This window comes from Apis cerana, linkage group LG4 (genome assembly GCF_029169275.1).
Source record: "Apis cerana isolate GH-2021 linkage group LG4, AcerK_1.0, whole genome shotgun sequence".
In the NCBI taxonomy this organism is placed as follows: Eukaryota; Metazoa; Arthropoda; class Insecta; order Hymenoptera; family Apidae; genus Apis; species Apis cerana.
This window is the reverse complement of record NC_083855.1, coordinates 9,189,134-9,207,783: the sequence shown is the minus strand read 5'-3', so window position 1 is coordinate 9,207,783 and position 18,650 is coordinate 9,189,134. Positions and strand designations below refer to the sequence as shown.

The following is an 18,650-nucleotide window of genomic DNA, read 5'->3' as shown; positions in this document are numbered from 1 at the left end:
ATTCATTTTATTGCATCATTAATTTAAACCATGATGATAAATTCTTATCTTTCATATCTGATGCATATCGTGCACGGATAAACTTGACCAGCAGTAAAGTCGGAACCAAGGATATTTTTGTAACAGTATAACAGAAACGATAAGAAGTTACTCTCGAATCTGTTGTCATAAACATGATATAATTATCATTTATTTTTAATCGTGGAATGTTACTCAAAACTCATTACGTAAATTGAAGGTGATAAATTTATATATAGCTTGAATAATAAACAAAAATATTACTGCTAAGATAAATGAATATTAATATTCGAGCAGTTAGTTTTTAATAAAATTCAAAGAGTAAATAATTTTTTATAAACTTAGTATTTTTTTGGTAAAGGAATCGTACGAATAAAGATAACACATTTTATGTATACGTATTTATTTACAAGATAATTATAAACATTGAAATATTGGGATAACAATCGTAATATAAAATTGGTCATCGAATCGATGTGCTATTTTTTCTTTACGGACGGCTGTAAATAACATTAACAAAATGCTTTTTAAAATAATGAATTATACGAATGACATTTATTTGTGAAACGATTTCGTAAGAAAGTTATTCATTCTTATTTCCTAACAAATCTTAAAACATGTGATATCCCTATAATTTTTTCTATAACAATTTCTGAAATTCTACTTTATAATTAACCCTGCATTTTGTGCGTAATTTAGTTCTTCTTTTTAATTCAATCTGTTTATGTTTCTTTTTTAAAAACGTAACATTTAAAAATTCATGGATCGAGGATATCATTCAGCACATTCGCATTTTCAACTCGTTAATTCATCGTTATACCCATATAAAACATAAGAAATATATTCAACAATATATAATGTCCTCTGTAATTAAAAGAATTGAACAACGGAGATTCTTCCACGAAACGAAACGATTCTAATATTATTACACTACCTTAGGACGGAGGTGTGGTACTGTCTGAACGTAATTGAGAGGGTGCCGCTTCGCTATACGCGATATCGAACACACTCTTCTTTTCCAATAATTGTTGGTGCCGCCTGCTTCCAGCCTGTAACGACACCGCTATCCCGGAATCGAATTCTTCATCCGTACGTCCGCATTCCATCGTTGGCGGAATTTCGAAATGTTCTGGTGACAGTTGGGGGGAAGGATGAGGGGGAGGAGGGGGATGAAGGTAAAACGGCGCGGGCGCTTTCTCGTATTTATATTCAGAATGTTGCATCAAATGATGCTTGGGATCGTGGGGCGGAGTCGTGGCGAATATCTGTACCGGCGGATCTTCGTTCCTCCCTCCTTCGGCTCTCCTTAATTTTCTACCTTGGCGAACAATCGCCTTCAATTGTTCGGATTCAACGTTTACCAAAGGTTTAACTTTGCGTCTCGTCCGCGGTGTCGTGTCAGCGGTTTTCTGCCTCGACTGCCGCTGCTTTTTATCCTCCTTCTCGACTCTCTGGCCCCTCATGCTTCTTCGTAACCATCGTGGAAGCTGCTCCTCGTCATCCGTCGCCATTAATTCGGCTCTCCTCTTTTCCATTTCCTCCCGGTTCTTTTTGTACCACGCCATATATTTCGGCTGCGTTCTACTCGTATCGATCTCCCCGCTTCTCGACGGGGTTGGATATTTCTCGCTAACGCTCGATGATGATTTCTTATCCTTCTCGATCTTCAATCTCGATGCAAATTGCTTTTGCTTTTCCGATTCTTCCTCCCTTCTTCTCTCTTGTTTCGCTTTCTCGCTATCTTTTTGCCTCGATCGATCTTCCAACGGCTTCCCGCGTGCGCGACACTCACTCGTTGCATCCTGAGAACGCGTCGTCTTCCCTTCCCTTCCAGGAGACTCCTCGGAACAACTTTTTTTCTTCCTTCGCGGGGGTATTTTTTTCCTCTCTTGTTCCTTCGCCTTTTTATCGGCAACTTTGAAAGTATCAGTTTTTGCGAGTTTAGAGGCCGATGACGGTTCGTCTTCTCTATTAATTTTTCCATCCTTTCCACGCTTCGTTTCAGATTTTGTATCTTTCGTATGTCTCGTCCAAGACTCTTTGTCTACTTCCGTGTCGCTCGTTGTCCTTAATCTTTCTCCGCTAAAACACGGTTGTACATTTATAAATTCTTCCCTCGATCCAGTTTCTTCACCTTTCACCGCATCGGTTGATCCCGTCAAAGGAGCTTGTTCCATACCCGCGTCTTCAACTTTTTCAAGCATCCTTTCCTCTTTCGGCGAGTCCACGTTTCCATTTCCTATCACCTCGACAGCTAATATCGCTTGTTCCTCATCCCCAATACTTTCCGTTCCAGTCACTTGCTCCGTTTGGCTACTCTCTCTCTCGGAAACCTGTCGAGCACGATTTCGCGGGGTCTGATACGGTCTGGTGGTTAACGTTGTCTTCCTGGAAATATCGCTCGATGAATCACTGTCCTCGGAATCATCCATCGTATCTATTACGCTTGTAAAAAGTGGAAGGCTTACGTATTCTTCTTCAACAGGTATCCCCTCTTCCTCCGTACGTTTCTTCAAAGTTTTATCCATTTCCCCCTTAGTTCGGTCTTCTCGCTTATCCGATTCGTCCCTGTAAACAATCGTGCGTACATCAGATTCCGTGCTCTCTCGCGATTTTCCCTCAGGAAACGATGCTCCTTCCTTCTGAATTCCGCCTCCCACAATGAAACTTTCTTCCTCGACAAATTGTTCCATTTCTTGTAATTCAATCTGTTTGCTTTCTGCCGACTTCAATTGCTTTTCAAATTCCAATGCTTTCGCGGAATCTGTTGAAGTTTCGGATATAATGGAGTCAGGGACTAACTTTTCCTTTTCCTGTGTAGTCGTCTCGCACGTCTGTGAACAACTTCGAAGCGATTCGATCTCCTGAAAACTAGTGCTCGCTTTGCTCGACGTTGGTGCGAGCGACAACTCCTCCTCGCCAATTCGTACCGGTTTGAAATCCATCCTTTCGTTATCTGGGATCGCTTCTTTCGACTCCTCGCTCATTTCGGTTGTTTTCTCGGATAATGTTTCGCTCGCGTCCTTTATTTTTTCGTCCGCTGGTTGTATCAACGATGCTGGATCGTGTTTTAAAGGTTCATCAATTTCTACTTTTTCTAAGAGGGGTTTTTCTAATATTAATTTTATCGTTTCACCTTTCGGAAATTTGTCTATCCCCGAATTTTCGTCGGATTCTGTTCTCTTCGATTCTGACACGATATCAATTTGCATGCTCTTGCCTGTCGTTTCCTCTGGACTGATAGCTACTTTGTCATCTGTGGAATCTTTCGATGTAATTTTCTTATCGTCTATTTGCTCCTCCATTAATTTTATCGAATCACTATTTACTCGAGAAGCGGATGGTTCGCTGGTAATCGAACTTTCTTCTTGATATTTCTCCTTGTCATCGTCAGGAGGTAACAACGCCACTTCTTTATGGATAATTTTATCATCCGAATGAAATTCAGTGATTGCGACCTCTTCTACACTCGTCTTTCTTGATCTTTTTCCGTTCGTCAATTTATCGACTAACGAATGGACAGCTTTAAACATTTCTGAGAAAACATTATCCTTTTTACTGGTGTGATATTCGGTTGATTCTGTGTCTGTTGATGTTTCTTGTTTTACATTATCGTCGATTGAAGGGACGATAGGAACTTCCATTGAAATTTTTGACGAATCTTCTTTTTCTTTCATCTCGTCATTTTTATCAACCTGAGATATTCTCAGAGATACATCTTCTTTTTCAATGTGACGTTCTTGGATGTCATCCTGTTTTTCAGCAGGTGTTTCTTCAATTTCTAATGTTGCTGGAACGATTTCTTTGTCACTAATTTGATGATCATCGATAATTTCTTTTGTTTCTAAAATTTCTTTTTCGATAATTTTGTGATCGTCTATTATTTGCATTTCTTTAATTGTTTCTTCAAATGGTCGTCCATCAGTTTCCTCAGTACTTTCTGTAATTACTTTTTTTTTTTTATTGGAATCTTCTTCCTTGTCTTTATCATCGGTAATACTTTCTTTTTCAATTTTATCACTTTCTGGAATTTCTTTTTTTTCTGTAATGGGTATTTCTTTTTCTTTGCCAATAAAAATATCTTCTTTATCACTAATTTTTTCATCGTCACTTTTAATTAGTTCTGTCACAACTTCTACTACAGGAAAAATTTCTTTTATTTCAGGAGAAATACTTCTTTTCTTTTGACTGTCAATTTCTTCTTTAGTACTGATTTCGTGATCATCTATATCAATTTTTTTAGCAAATGTCTTTTCATCAGGATCTTTTTTTTTATCTAAGAAAATACTTTCTTCCCTACTAATTTTATTATCATCAATTTCTGTTGAATCTTGTTTTTTATCAGATATCTCTTCCTTAGTAGTAAAGTCAGTTTTTATCAGAGATTTATCATCGTCAAATCTTTCTCCAACTATTGTATAATCCTCTTTTACTTTTTCTTCCATTTTATGATCTATAGTTACTTCCTTAGTTATTTTAAAATCTTCAATAGCTTTTTCGTAATCCTCTGAAATTTCTTTAACTACTTGATCCTTAGATGTTTCTTCAATAAGGCTCACAGTTGCTTTTTCAGTAATGCTGTCATCCTTCATTGTATCATCTTTAATTTTTTGATCTTTTGGTATTTCTTCAATAATTTTTCCAATTGCTTCTTCAGGAATTTTATATTTTTCTATTGATTCTTTATCGATTGTTTCATCCTTGGTTCTTTCTCCAATTATTTTCTGATCCATACTTGCTTCTCCGACGATTTTAAAATCCTCTTGTTGATCTTTAATTTTTTCCATAGTTAACGCGCGATCCGAAGTTATTTGTTTTTCATCAATTTTTGAATCCTCGGTTTTTTCTTCGGTAATTTTATGGTCCATACTTGTTTCTCCTTCGAATTTACGATCCTTCGTTTCTTCCTTATCAATTTTTTGATCTTTTGCCGTTTCTTCAGTTACTTCGTAATCCACGATTGTTTCTGCATCAAATTTTTCATCTTTGATTGTTTCTTCGGTAATTTTATAATCTTCCATCGATATTCCATAATCTTCTTCTATGCTTTTTACAATAAATTTTTGTTCGTCGCTAATTTTCTTATCTTCGCTACTTGTAATGATACTTTCTACGATTCGATTATCAGGTTTAATTTTAATATCTTCTTTTCCTTTATCATTTATTTCTCGATCATCTAAAAAAATATTTTCTTCTACTTGTTTATCAGTTTCTATTATCGATGTAGTTTCTTGTTTATGAGGAATCTCCACACTTAAGCTAATTTTCTCTTTATCGTCACCATTGAATGGAATTTTTGTCGAATCTTCCTTTTCAAAAATGTGATCTGTGGTTGAAACATCTACGAGTTTTACTTCCTCTTTTTCTTCCTCTAATTTCTCCGCTATATGTACATCTGTAATATCGAATTTCATACTATCTTCTCCATTGCTCAGAACTTGAGATTTTATATCCTTTTCCATTTTTTGCGTTGTGTCCATTTTACCATTGTGCTCTTTTTCCGTAGGCACGTGTACTTCTACCTGTATTCTTTTTTCTGCCTTCTGTTTTGCGCCATTTTTATCCTCGATATCGTATGCATATCTTGACAATACATTCTCTTCTTTTTCTTCTAATTCTGTTCTCTTAGACTCGTCGCGTTTCTTCTTGAAATCTTCTGACATTTTCTCTATTTCTTCTTTTAAATATTTATACGTGTCACTTAATTCTCTGTCTTCTTCTTGTTTCGATTCTTCTATCCTAGTATCAAGTTTAGGTTCAATTTGTTTTTTGAAACCATTCGATGGTTTATCCTTTTCCATATAATCCTCCAATTTATCTCGAACCCGTTCAATTATTTCTTTCTCACTTTTACTTACTAATTCACGCTTAGTTTCTTTTATTTTATCCTCTTCACTGTATTTTATACTCTCATCCTCTCGTTTCATTGGTTTTTGGATTTTCGTAGGTTCTACTTTAGACGTCATTTTATCAATTTTCTGATCTCGTACGACAATTTTACCTAATTCTTCTTTTTTAGTTGGACCCATATCAATGAACTTAATGTCTGTAATTAATTGTTCTTTGGTATGCAAATGAGCCGAATGATCATCTAACGCTTTCCTTGAACTAGTAACACGTTCTTCCTGTTCCTTCGTAGATTTTTCAAATAAATCTTGACTCTTACGTATCCCATTTTTCGATAATTCGACCATACCAACTTTTCGTTCCTCCGTGCTTGCTGTATCTTTCTCTTCTTCCGTGGAAGTAGTTACTTTCTGTTCACTGGTGTCTTCCTTTTCGACAAAATCATCGCTAAATTTTTGAATTATTTTTTTCTCGACCCTCTCCCTTTCAAGCTGGAACAAACCGTTCGAATCTCTCTCTGAAAAATCCGTACTGCTCTTTTTCTCAAAAGCGAACGCACCCCTTTCCTCTTCCCTTTTCTCTTCTGTACTGGTACTGGTTTCCTCGATTACGTTTTGTTTACGAGATATAACAGTTAATTTCGGCGCCTTTGTCGCCACTTTTCCAATCTTCTCAGATTTTAATTCACCTTTCGGAGTTCCTTTCGATACTCCATCTTTCCGTTTCTCCGTTTCCTCATCCTTCGATTCGGACACTTGCTTTTTCGATTCTCGTCGATCCATCTGTTGTACCAATCGTTTCACTTTCCCAACAGATTGTTTCTGCTTCGTGCTTTCATGGCGCGTTCCACTCGGCTTCTTCGGTTTGTCAAACCCCAGTGAATCGTCAAGTTCCGAACTGCCTGTGCTCATGACTTGACTCTGCTGATACTTCAATTTTTGTTTCGTCTTAGCTATAGCCGAATCTTTCCTCTGCTTTCCCTTCTGCTCCGGTTTTGACGTCGTTTCGTGCTTCTGCGAGGTTGAAAGGTCCATTTTTTTCAAGCTTTTTTGATCCAAGTCCTTTTTCGTCTCCTTGGCGAGGGAGTCGGACTTCTCTTGACAAGTGCTGTCACTGGCGGTGCTCTCTTGGAATTTCTTGTCCCCCAACTTGCTCAGTTTCTTCGTTAGCATCGTAAATTCTTTCTCGAGAATCCTGAAACTTGGCTTTATCACGCCCTCCGACTTCTGCGCCTTCGATCTCGTTTCCCTTTTAGGACTTTTCTCCTTCGGACCAACGTGTTTCTCACGTTGAACTTTTATCTCTGGCGAGGACGATTCCGTGGCATTGTTCATCCTCCGATCGTCCGTTACCTCTTCGCTACTTTTCTCTTCTCGTTTCTCTTTCCTCCTCTCCTCGGACGATCCGCTCTCCTTTTCGTTCAATATTTTGTAACTGATACTCGTTTGCTCCGTTGATTTTCTATAACTCCTCATCGTTTCGTCTTCCTCGCCCTTGCACGAGCTTCCATTCCCGTCCAGAGAATCCGAGATCTCCCGCAACACTTCCGGTTCCAGAGAAATCTTCCTCCCCTCCTTCACCTCTCTCACTTTCTTCCTCAGAATGCTCAATCGTTTATCGAAGCAAGGGCTGCCCTCTTCCTCGATCGGCGACTTCATCCACAGAGTCCTCGACCGTCTCCAATCCCCGTCCCCTCCATACTTCTTCCTGGATCTCAACCTCTTCCTGTATCTGGACTCCTCATTGTCCGACTCGTCGTTGTCGCTTCTGCTCTTCACGTGCCGATCCGTCTGAGTGGCCGCCGTTCTATCCGTTTGAGTGGCTATAGCCACCTGGCCGGGCAGACTCTGCGTCTCCAAATAGCTGGTAGAATCCATCGCACCCGCTCTGCGATTTTCTTTCTCCAACAATAATCGTGTCAACAAAACGTTTTGCCTTGCCAATTCCAAATCGTGGAATGGATACTGGGTGTTATTCGATTGGTCCTTGGCAACGATCAACGTCGGCCTCTCGGCGATCGAACCGGCCTCTTGTCTCTCTTGCCTCACCGTTTCTCTCATCGTGCGAGACTCCTTTCCCTTTCGAGAGTCGTAATCACGATCGTGATCGATCACGAGCCTCTGAACGTTGGGCCCGATCTCCTCCACGTGTTGCCTGTGGCCGAGCTCCAACCTTTCCGGTATCAAGATTATCTCCGGTTGCTGGTTGCAAACGTCTTTCGATCGTTGATGGGATTCCATGCTACGAGCTGCCTCGATGTCCTGCATCGACAACTCGTGCCTTGACTTCTGGTCCTCTATGAACCTTTGCAGAATTATATCCTTACCGTCTATGATTAAAGTTGGTGGACGGTGAGGATGGGGTTGGTGAGACGTTGTCGCGTTGTCTTCTACTTGCCCTCGTGTTACGAGTCGAAGGACTTCGGCGTTTCCCTCGCGGAAAAAGTGTTGCTCTCTCACCGTCGTTTCTTCGTTCGTGTCGTGTTCCACGAATCTGGAATGTATAATAAGTCTGCGATTAAGTCTCGTTTTAAATTCAACAATGTTCTTCGCTGATTTACGTGAAATAAGAGCACGAATTTTTTTATTAGATCGTCTTTGAAAAGAATGGACACGAATTTTATGGGTCGATGAGGAGTCACGTTTACTTACCTTTGTCTGTAAGCCTGCTGGTGTTGCAGGTCCGAACCTCTGTCCATCTCGTGCCGTTGCAAAGATTCCAACTCGGCACTGCGGTAACCACCTCTTCCCTTTTGATCTTCGATGTCCTCCATGTACATTCTTTCTTGCTCGTTCATCCTGCTTCTCCTCGAGTGATCGTAAGAACGTCTCCCTACCCCGTCTCTTAATCTTTGAGCCTCGACGCTCATGTGAACATCGTTCGGTTGCCCGGAAATATAGGCAACATCCCCGGGAAGGGAACAATTTTTCACGTTTCTTTTGTTGAATTGCCAATTTCTTCTCGTTGGATCCGCGCTCCACGCTTGTTTCCTTCCATTCCACGACACTGAAATATGAATGAAGATTAAAATTACGAACGAGCAGAATATTATACAAATAAAATACCTTCGATAGGTATTGCCGGTTGTCGATGAAGATGCCTCTTCGGTCTTCCGTCCGCCCGTACGACCAACGTTTCTGAAGAATGTACTCGCCTTTTTCTAGGCGCCATGTAAAACGGGCATCCGGGACATATGCAGCAAGCAATCAATATGGCGACAGCCAAGAGCATGAGCAGACCCAGTATTATCAGAAGCCAGAATAACAATTTGTTTTCTGCTTTGTAAACGGTCTGAAAAAAATTACCTTTTTAAAATTTAACTTAAATGTATCGTACAAAAGTTATGCAGTGTATTATCAATTCAGCTTTAATCTCAATTTTTCATTATATATATATATATATATATATATATATATATATATATATATATATATATATATAATATATTACACATACCACTTCTTCGTTTTGAGCAGTGATAATCGTGTTATTGATAACATTTGTTTGGCCATCGTTAGCAGTGGTATGTCTAGGCGTTCCATCGAGTGGAACCTTTGTATTGTCGATGTTCGTTGCATTCATAATCGCATCGGTTCCTCCGATAATTCCAACCCCATTGGCAGCCAAAGTTTCTCGAATCTTCTCCACATCTACCAATGATGTGCCTGGCTCTGTTTGTTCAACTCGAGCTATAACGATACTCCTGAACAAGAATATCTTTAAGTTCTATTTGAAGCTGATTCGCAACTCGAATTAAATAATCAAATAAACGTTATTATGATTATCTTCACTGACTTTTTCCCCCCTCCTCCTCCAGCAACGATCCCTCCTGTATGATTCTGTTGAATATAAGGGCGAGTTTCTAAAACGGTGACTCGGCCACCTGTAATAGCAGCTAAAGTCTCGGCAGTTTTCGTTGAATCTGGTTGCTCTCCCGGCACCACGAACATCATTATCCGCGCTTCCATAGCGGCACCACTCAGTATCCGAATTTTCGTTTCGCTCGAAAGATGCGGTACACCTTCAATCAGTGAATTAATTACGTTTTTCTTATATATTTTACGAAAGAATTTTTTCAAAATTTACCTAAATCGTATGCCCTGGCAGTAAGCGTGTACAATGGGTCATCGTTGGCCCGTTTTCGTCGCTTCTTTATCACCTCCGTCACCATTTCCTTAGTTAAATTTCCCGAGTTCACCCTGTTTCGATTATTCGTCGATAATTCGTTTCTGTACGCGTGATCGATTTCTCCTCGATTTTTCACAAATTTCGTTCCCATTTTCTTCGAAAATCTGTCATAAGCGCTCTGCTTCTTTCGCCTGATTTTCGTAATTGGCGACAAAAGTATCAATTCACCGCTCGTTTCGTTCAAATAGAACTTGTTCTCGTAATTTCCGTGGATTATCTCGTATCTAACCACGTTATTGGGCGGCTCTGAATCAGCGTCGATAGCCTATCGACATTTCGATCGATTGAAAAAAAAGATCTTGAAATCGTGAAATCGTAAAAACTATACCTTTATAAAAGCTGGCGACGTAAAGTTGGTGAGATCAGAGTTCAACGCGAACTCGTAGACGTCCTTCTCGAATATCGGTGGATTGTCATTGACGTCCAATAAATTAACTATTAAAGGAACGACGCCTCCGTTGCCATTCCCATTCTCGTCTCGCGCTTCCACGGTTAACACGAATCTTGCTGTTATTTCTCGATCCAGAGAAGAGCCCATGGTGACGGTTATCAATCCTGTGTCTGGTTCCATGGTGAAAGCTTCGCTACCCTCTCCTCTTATATCGGTATATCGAACACTTCCGTAGATACCTGTGTCTTTATCGGTTGCGTGCACCTAATAAGGAAAGAAAAGGATAAATTATCACGTTCGAAGCACACAAGTGGATGTTGCGAAAAAATTTCACACCTGAGTCACGCGCGAACCTTCGGTCACGTTTTCGGACAATGTCACTTCGTACGATTCTTGATCGAATATCGGTGAATTATCGTTGACGTCTCTTAGAAATATAACAACTGGCACTAGTGCCGACAGATTTGTCGCAGGACCGACTTCTTGAGCAACGATCTGAATGATGAAAAATGAACGAGAAAAGTCTGTATTAATCAACGAATTTAATAATATTTAGTAATAGAAGTATATTATATTTATTACCTTGAAAGATAACGATTTGTACAATTCGTAATCAATTAAAGTATTATCTCGTACGGTTATAACAAAATCCGCAGTACGCTCCGCTACTGTTGGATTTATTTCGAACGTATTATTGTTATTCTCCAATTTTAACGTGAACACTCCGGCTTTCCCGATATCTTCATCTTTCACCCTGGTCGAGTACTGTTCGCCAAAGTTTATCACGGTCCCCGGTTCGGGATTCTCGTCTATCGTGGCGATGTAACTACGAGAGAGAGCGGGAAGAAAGACTTGGTTTAACCTCGATGAAGATTCTTCAAGTTTTTATTCGATAAAAAGGGAATGAAAGAAATTTACACATATATACGTGACTTATTTAGAAATACTTGTTAATACTTGGAAATAATTCACGTCTCAGGTACCAACTTATCACTCTCGAAGTACGGTGGACTGTTTCCTGGTTCCCCAAGAAGGAAACCAACATCGACAACCGTCGCTTGGGCTGGTGGCTCGTCCCTGTTCCTTCTTATCTCTTCAGCAACTACCGTAAGTACAACCGGAGCTCCGACGTGCGTGATTTGCGTGAGTTCCTCCAAAGGTCTAGCAAGAGTGATTTCACCTATCAATTAAATATAATTTAAATAATTAAAAAACTAAATCTAAAAAGTTTAAAATCTCCGCATAACTAACTTTCCAATTTAAAATTCTATGATATTTGAAAATCATTATTATAACAATCAAATTTTGCTTGTCGAAACGATAGATCAATTATCAATTAATATTTGTGTTAAAAATTATATAATAAAATGAATTTCGGTCAATGATCCTGTTCACTTATGCACGATAACGTAAAACACGCATGTCCAGTGATAAAAATTTCCCACAACGTCATATCACGAAACGAAGTTTAGAAAAATCAAATGCGTATACATTTTCATCATACATTATTCAAACTTTATTAAAACATTCGCGACTATTTGCGTTTGTTAGAGCTTCGCATTTAAAAAATATTATTCAAAATCGTGGGAATAAACGCGTATTTCTCAACTGATCGATCGAATACTTAAAATTTCCTTATCTTGTTCATTTATTCCGCCATTATTGCGTAAAAATTATAGCCGCCTGCCCTTTCTTTTTTCAAGGAGAACACAATATCCCTTTATCTTCCATATTCTTTTCCTGTCCTGTCCGTTTCTTTTTCACTCCCTTTCCCTCTACACAATGTCCGTACACACGTACACGTACACGAAGAGGTCGCATGCTTCGTGTCACGAAATGATAAGCATCGTAGCCTGAAAAGCAGAGACTGACCCCCAAGTACGATCGATACCGCGTTGTAGACCGCGTCAAGACTTTACTCTCCCTGACCACTTCCATCGAGTTCTGCCCACTTCCTCGCCTCCCCCTCATTTTTGGTTTCGCGAAAAAAGAAATAAAAGAAAACCGATCTCCAACATTAGATAAACACTTTCGTGCGAGGTTGCAATCATCTTGGAAAACGAGCGTATAAAGTTGCCCCGTCGTTTCACGGCCTTTTACAGTGTTTATCCTCCAACGCGATGAAAAACGCGCTCCTTTTTTGGAAAAAAAAAAAAAAAACACAAAGATTCTTTACTCGTATCCTTTGAAACCAAGAATTTTGCCGATTTTTATCTTTATTTTATGATTAATCGTATTTATAAAATGAAAAAATTTTCCCCCTCTTAATTCCTCTTTAAAGGTGGAAGGATTTTTTTTCTTTTTTTTTTTAGAGAAGCAAAGAACATTCTGATTATTAATATCGGTCAGTGGTGTAGCTTTCTCGTAATGGAATTTCTTTGGGTCTGCACGGTTTCATTTATTTTTCACCAAGATGTAATTGCATATGTAATCCTCCCTTTGCGGTATCGACTATATTCCTCGAATGAATCATTCCCTCACGCTTTAACGCTAGGAAGCGGGGTATCGAAGTAGTGGTAGATTAATTCGAGACCCTACTCATCACGGTGGATAATTCTTGGGGAAATCAGGTCATCCGGGGATTTATGTATGAGTGTACCCGTGAATAATTCGTCTACCGATAGCGCGGATGGTAAATGTAATTACACCCCTGTAAATCATTGTGATTTCTGCTCGCTTATTCGAGGTAATCAAATTTTCCCTCGAGCTTAAATAGGTTAAGTACGAATACCGATTTAAGAATTTAATAAAGGCGTTTCGCGTGCGTGATGGAATTTCTCTCGCCGAATTTCAATACTTTTATTACTCGAGCGTTATATTTTAGATAATAAATAGGTTTTTTTCTTGGAAAAATATTGGATTAAATTTTTCTTTTCTCTCTCTCTTGATCTGAATTAATATAAAAAAAATTCTTGAAAAAGGAAAGACAGTGTTATGACCGTTGTTTACGATCATAAGGTTGACAGCCGACTATCGTAGAAGATGAATCACTAGTGATAAAGATAGCCATTTTTATATTCCTCCATTTTATATTCGAATATTCCATGGATACTTTTTATAACGTTTCTTTTTTTCCATCGAAGGAAATATCAGAAGAATCGATATATCGTTTCATGATTTCAAATGCAATCGTTCTCTTACCACTCGTCTCCGAGATGTTAAAAAACGGTGTAAAAGGATTGCCTTCGGACACGAGACCGTACACGATTTCACGTGGCACACCTTTGTCTCCGTCTTCCGCATGCACTCGCACCACTATATCACCCTAAAATCAAATCTACTTTATTCTCTTCCGCGACAAAATTAATTTGCGACAATTTCGTTTCGTATAAGATAACGTTTGACAATTTTTTAACAACAATTTCTACATTCAAGTATTCTGTAGAAAGAACGAAATGTAAATTTGCAAGTTGAAAAACAAATTACTGGCAATACTCACAGGTTGTATGGAATTATTAATCCTCGTGAGAGGAGGTGCCAAGGTAAAAATTGGAGGAACGTCTTGCACGTCTTGAACTATCACAACCACGCTCAGGCCCGCGATATTTCTGGTATCTTTCCCCTGTTCCGTGTACGGATCCTGAATGAACGAAACACTTTATTTTTCCTCTATCAAGAAGTAATTGCAATTATTCGTTCGAATTTTGCAATTGCGCTCTCGTACCGTGGCGTACATGGTAAGGGTGTACATAGATTGCGTTTCAAAATCTAACTCTCCAGTTAATATGATTACTCCTCGTGTTTGGATGGGCGTTTGCCGTTGCCTTATGGTAAAAAGTTCTTTTGGTTGCTACAAAGATGACGATAAATTATATTTTTTTTTATTATTTACATATCTAGATACAACTTACCCAGAGTTCGATGTAGACAGGTTTTCCGCTTCGAGAATTGGCTCTCACTAGAAGATAATCTAACTCTTTGCCCGGTTTGGTGTCCTAAATGAAGACCGTGAATTTAATTTCTTTAAATATAAAAACAAAAAATGTTATTCCTTGTATATTCTCTATTAATTGCGAACAATCACGAATTTCGTTTTTTTCTCTCTCTCTTATTCTTACATTCTTATGAATAATAATTCGTCGATAGAGATAAAAATTGTGACGCGCGAAAAGGCTAAATAGTAGGATTAATCGTCGTTTCTGTCTCAATAAATAATTACCTCGGGCACCATAATGAGGGAAGGTATGTGCGGGAATATTTTATCACGAGGGGTGGTCGAGTTTGTAACAGAAATAGTGGCTTGCATCGAGTTCGAGTCTCCCTTCGTGTCCCTAACCCTCACGGCAAAGTCGTGAAGGCGTCCGGGAACTAACCGTTTCGTTAGAATCACATTTGCTTGACACACTTTGTTATACAACGTGCACGGCAGGTTGTCGATCCTTACAACAGGTGTGATGGTGGCTAAACAAATAAAAAATTACTTTTATTACCCCGATCGATACTTCATTCTTTCTTCATACGTTCAATAGTCGCAAATATTAATTAATAACAAAGATATATCGGTCATCTTGTTGTCTTTTCTTTTTGTCTTGTTGCGATTCAAATAATTTACACTAAATTGTATAAATACTCGTTATTACCGGTTATTTCGAAAACGAGTGGAAAATCCGCATCCTGGTCAGTGGCGCGAAGACGAAAAATGACCGAATCTACTTCGGCATCCGCTGGAACTAGAACTAATCCCATGTCCGTGGAAGTATCAAAGCGTGGACGTGCACCTTTGGCCCACGCGAAAACGAATCCGAAATAAATCCATACTTTGCACCATTCTCCTGCGAAGGGCATTCTGTAAACAAGGAGATCGTGTTTTCTACGATTTTTGTATTAAATAAATCGCAAAGTTAACTCGTTTCGTTACCCTCGAGTTCACTTGTATTGAAAAATTTTAATGTTATTTCAATTCGTCGTTATCGCGAATAACAAGTTTATTTTTCGATCAATTTGACAAATCGAGTTTACCCACTTTCTCGCGTTAATGAAATGATCGATATCTCGTTAGTTTCCATCCCTTGCTTCCCTTGTTCCTTTTCTAAATATTGCAAAGAACCGAGTTCGAATCCCTTCCAACGAGCTGACAGTCGTTCCATTTATCGAGTGAGCAATTATTTAAGGGAGAGTTGGTGGTCATCCTTCGGTTCCGCGTGATAGGGCGCGCACCCCTTCCCTCTTTCAACAGCAGTGTAATTCATCGATAATAATCGGGTGGTAAATTTTCATTTGTAAATTATTTGAGCAATTTCTATATTATTTTTAACGAATTTTTAACGCGGGTGAGTTTCGTTTTAACATTTGAACGAAAATTTGATGGAATTGGTTATTGTTTGTCGCGTTCAATTACCGATTACCAACAAGAAATTTATCGACCTCTTACTAAGAAATAATTCATGTGAAATACCAATGTCATGGCATAAGAGAGCTACTGAATATTTAAATTGTAATAAAATATTCATCCACAACGTTTTCTTTTCAACGTTTTCTTAAATTATTCTTTCTCGATCATTCAATTTATTTTTTTAATTTATAAATTGTGTATTATATAATAAATCTAAGATCATTCAATTTATTTTTTTAATTTATAAATTTTATTTTTTTATTTAATGTAATAAAATTAAAAATGTGTTAAAAGCATAATGAATCTTTCGGATTTTTTTTTTTTTTAAATTTATGATTTGTTGACAGAGGAATTAAAATAATAAATACTATGGTTACGTGTAAATAATCTATATTAAAGACAAAGATTCTGATAGAATCGGAAATATCGATTTTATGATCAAGAAACGAGGTCGTGACCATTCATTATTCGGAATTAATAGTATTCCTCAGTGGTTAGTTCTTTGTATCAATTGTATCAATCCTTTTACTGGTAAAAGTAGGTTTGACGTAATGTTTTAATGATACAATCCATTAATAATATTTTTCCTTTTTTCTGCTATTAAATAATCTGTATTTTAAAAACAATGTTATCTATTTCATACAAAAATTTGAGAATGTCCTCTCGTCCCAATTAATTTGAAACCCTTTAATTTCCTTCTCAAGACGTCTGTCTTCTGTCTGTCGTTCAAGAACGTTGAAACGATTAAGTACACTTGACGTCACGAATTATACGTGGCAATATCATTTACACCATGACATGATTCGCCACGTGTCGATGAAATTTCACTAAATTGAATTAAATAATACGTGGGACACGATAGAAGTAAAACCATATACATCGATTATTTCTACGACAAATTCTAAAATAAAAATACTTAAAAAAAAATTATTATTTGAATTGAATTTCGAATTACATAAAGTAGAGTTTTTTTTCGCGAGTAAGAGTTCGATCAATCTCGAACAAACGATAAAAAATGCATAGAGGGTTCAAAGAACTTTGATAAAATATTTAGAAATAACGGAAATCGGAATACTTATTAACTATTCAACTCATCAAATTTCAGTAGGTTCGTGTAAACGGAGACAGTTGATAAATGTTTAAAAATATTCATCTCATGTTTCTGTCCTCGAGAAAAAGAATCGAGCTTTCAAATTCGTCCATTCGTGCATAAGAATTTAATGGTATTCCTGCTGCCGGTCATTGTCCACTCCGGATGGATCGATCTGATTTTCTTTTTTCTCTTGCCGTTTAACACGCACTTGTCATTATATAACGTACAATATTCATATTGAATTCGGTCACAGTATAGATTTTTCGCACCAATTTATGTTAATAACGGAATTAATGTGAAATTACGAGAAATCTTTATCTTTACGAATATCATGAATGAAGTAAATGTGATTATGTATATTTACGAAATGGTGGAACGCCTTTCAAGTCGTAAAATGTAGAACGATCAAATATCTTCGTTAGTGAGATACGAAATGTCGTGCTGGCATGCCACGCCAACTTAAAACACACAGGTCGTGTCAATTAATAAAACGATCTTGTGTGGCATATTCGCATAATACACAAATTTCCTTCTGGGAAAATACAACGTTATCGAATTGGATATCTACTATATTTCTTCGTGTTCTATTATTATTCCGTTAGATTATAAAAATTTAAAAAGTAAAATTAAAAAAAATAGAGAGCATTAAAGTATTGGGAAAAAAGATGATGGTATTTTCTTTCTATCATTTTAGGATTAACTTCGAATTTTCGCAATAATTGTTTTAAAATTTTATCAATATTATTTATATGTTATTTGTTATATCAACTTACCTGATCGCAGAGTCATTCAGTAGCGCAAAATCGTGAAGCAATGCATCGTGTTTTTGCCAGGATATCCACATCGATCGTTCCTTCAGCGCATCCTTTAAAAAAAATTACTTTTTCCCGCGCAAAGTAATTCGTACACGCAGCGATCCACACTTTTTACGAATCATACCTCTCTCTCCCTCGAAAGAACTATCACTTTAAAAATAACGCGCAATCATGTCGAAATGGTTATTCTGGGTATCAATAAAAATCGATAAAAAAGCTTCAAAAATAATCAAATATCTTAATCGAAAACTATGTAATGTAATAACGAGAAGACGTTGAACACTTGCGATTCAAAGTAACACCTTGACAACACACGTCACGTAAACATTCCGTTTTCCTCCTCTATCTTTTTCTTTCCGATTTTGATTTTCGTTTCTCGACCGAAAAAAAGTTTTTCTCTTTCTTTTTTTTTTTGACCAAAGAATTTCCGCGAAAAGAAATTAGATTTTAACGCGAGGAGTTTTAACCGTGGTCGAGGGTCGACATTTTCGAGAGTTGTGGAAGAACGCACCACTTCACGTGGCCGCGAACGCCGCGCATGTGAAGGGGTTGTCTCGTTCAACCCTCAACTCGAACTCTATACGTTCGTGTCACGTGTACCCCGCGAAACACCGGTCATCCCCTCTTCACAGGTTGTCGAAGGTGCATCCACCTTTTCTTCTTATTATTGTTATTGCATCGCCGATTTTTGGTTAGAATCTCTCGATTCGAAAGTATCGAGTTAATTAATTTTTTTTTTTTTTTTTTTGCGAAATACTTGAAACGATCGATACACGCTATAAATATTCGACGAAAGTGAAATTCACATTTTCCCTTTTTAGTCGTGCATTTCTCAGAAATTGCAATTTATTTTCATCTAAACGTGTTAGCTGTGAAATTTTACGGCATAATTAATAATGCGTATAAAGGTAACGTTTATGCAAATCCTCACTGCGGGTTTTATTCAAAGCACAAAATTGTAATAAT

At 37.8% G+C, this 18,650-nt stretch overlaps 2 protein-coding genes across 3 annotated transcripts in view; one reads left to right on the top strand and one right to left on the bottom strand.

Moving 5' to 3' along the window:
• Positions 1–404: 404 nt before the first annotated feature.
• LOC114577696 (uncharacterized) lies at positions 405–18,406 on the bottom strand. 2 transcript variants are annotated; one of them, XM_062073977.1, is made up of 18 exons: positions 17,643–18,406; positions 15,025–15,230; positions 14,604–14,845; positions 14,296–14,379; positions 14,109–14,234; positions 13,884–14,024; positions 13,586–13,709; positions 11,432–11,624; positions 11,027–11,270; positions 10,781–10,939; positions 10,382–10,708; positions 9,952–10,318; positions 9,661–9,886; positions 9,322–9,568; positions 8,931–9,156; positions 8,517–8,871; positions 2,487–8,358; positions 1,722–2,406 (listed from the first exon to the last, which is right to left on the bottom strand). In XM_062073977.1, the coding sequence occupies exons 1-18, from the start codon at positions 17,711–17,713 to the stop codon at positions 2,332–2,334; spliced, it is 9,285 nt and encodes a 3,094-aa protein (XP_061929961.1). In that variant the 5' UTR covers positions 17,714–18,406; the 3' UTR covers positions 1,722–2,331. The 2 variants fall into 2 exon arrangements, with proteins under 2 accessions (XP_061929960.1, XP_061929961.1); XM_062073976.1 differs by having other exon boundaries at positions 405–8,358.
• LOC107999044 (EGFR adapter protein) overlaps positions 11,434–18,650 on the top strand; it is a 232,051-nt gene continuing 224,834 nt past the window's right edge. The window contains exon 1 of the mRNA XM_062073984.1: positions 11,434–11,551. The gene's annotated coding sequence lies outside the window, so the exon portion shown is untranslated. The remainder of the gene's footprint in view (positions 11,552–18,650) is intronic.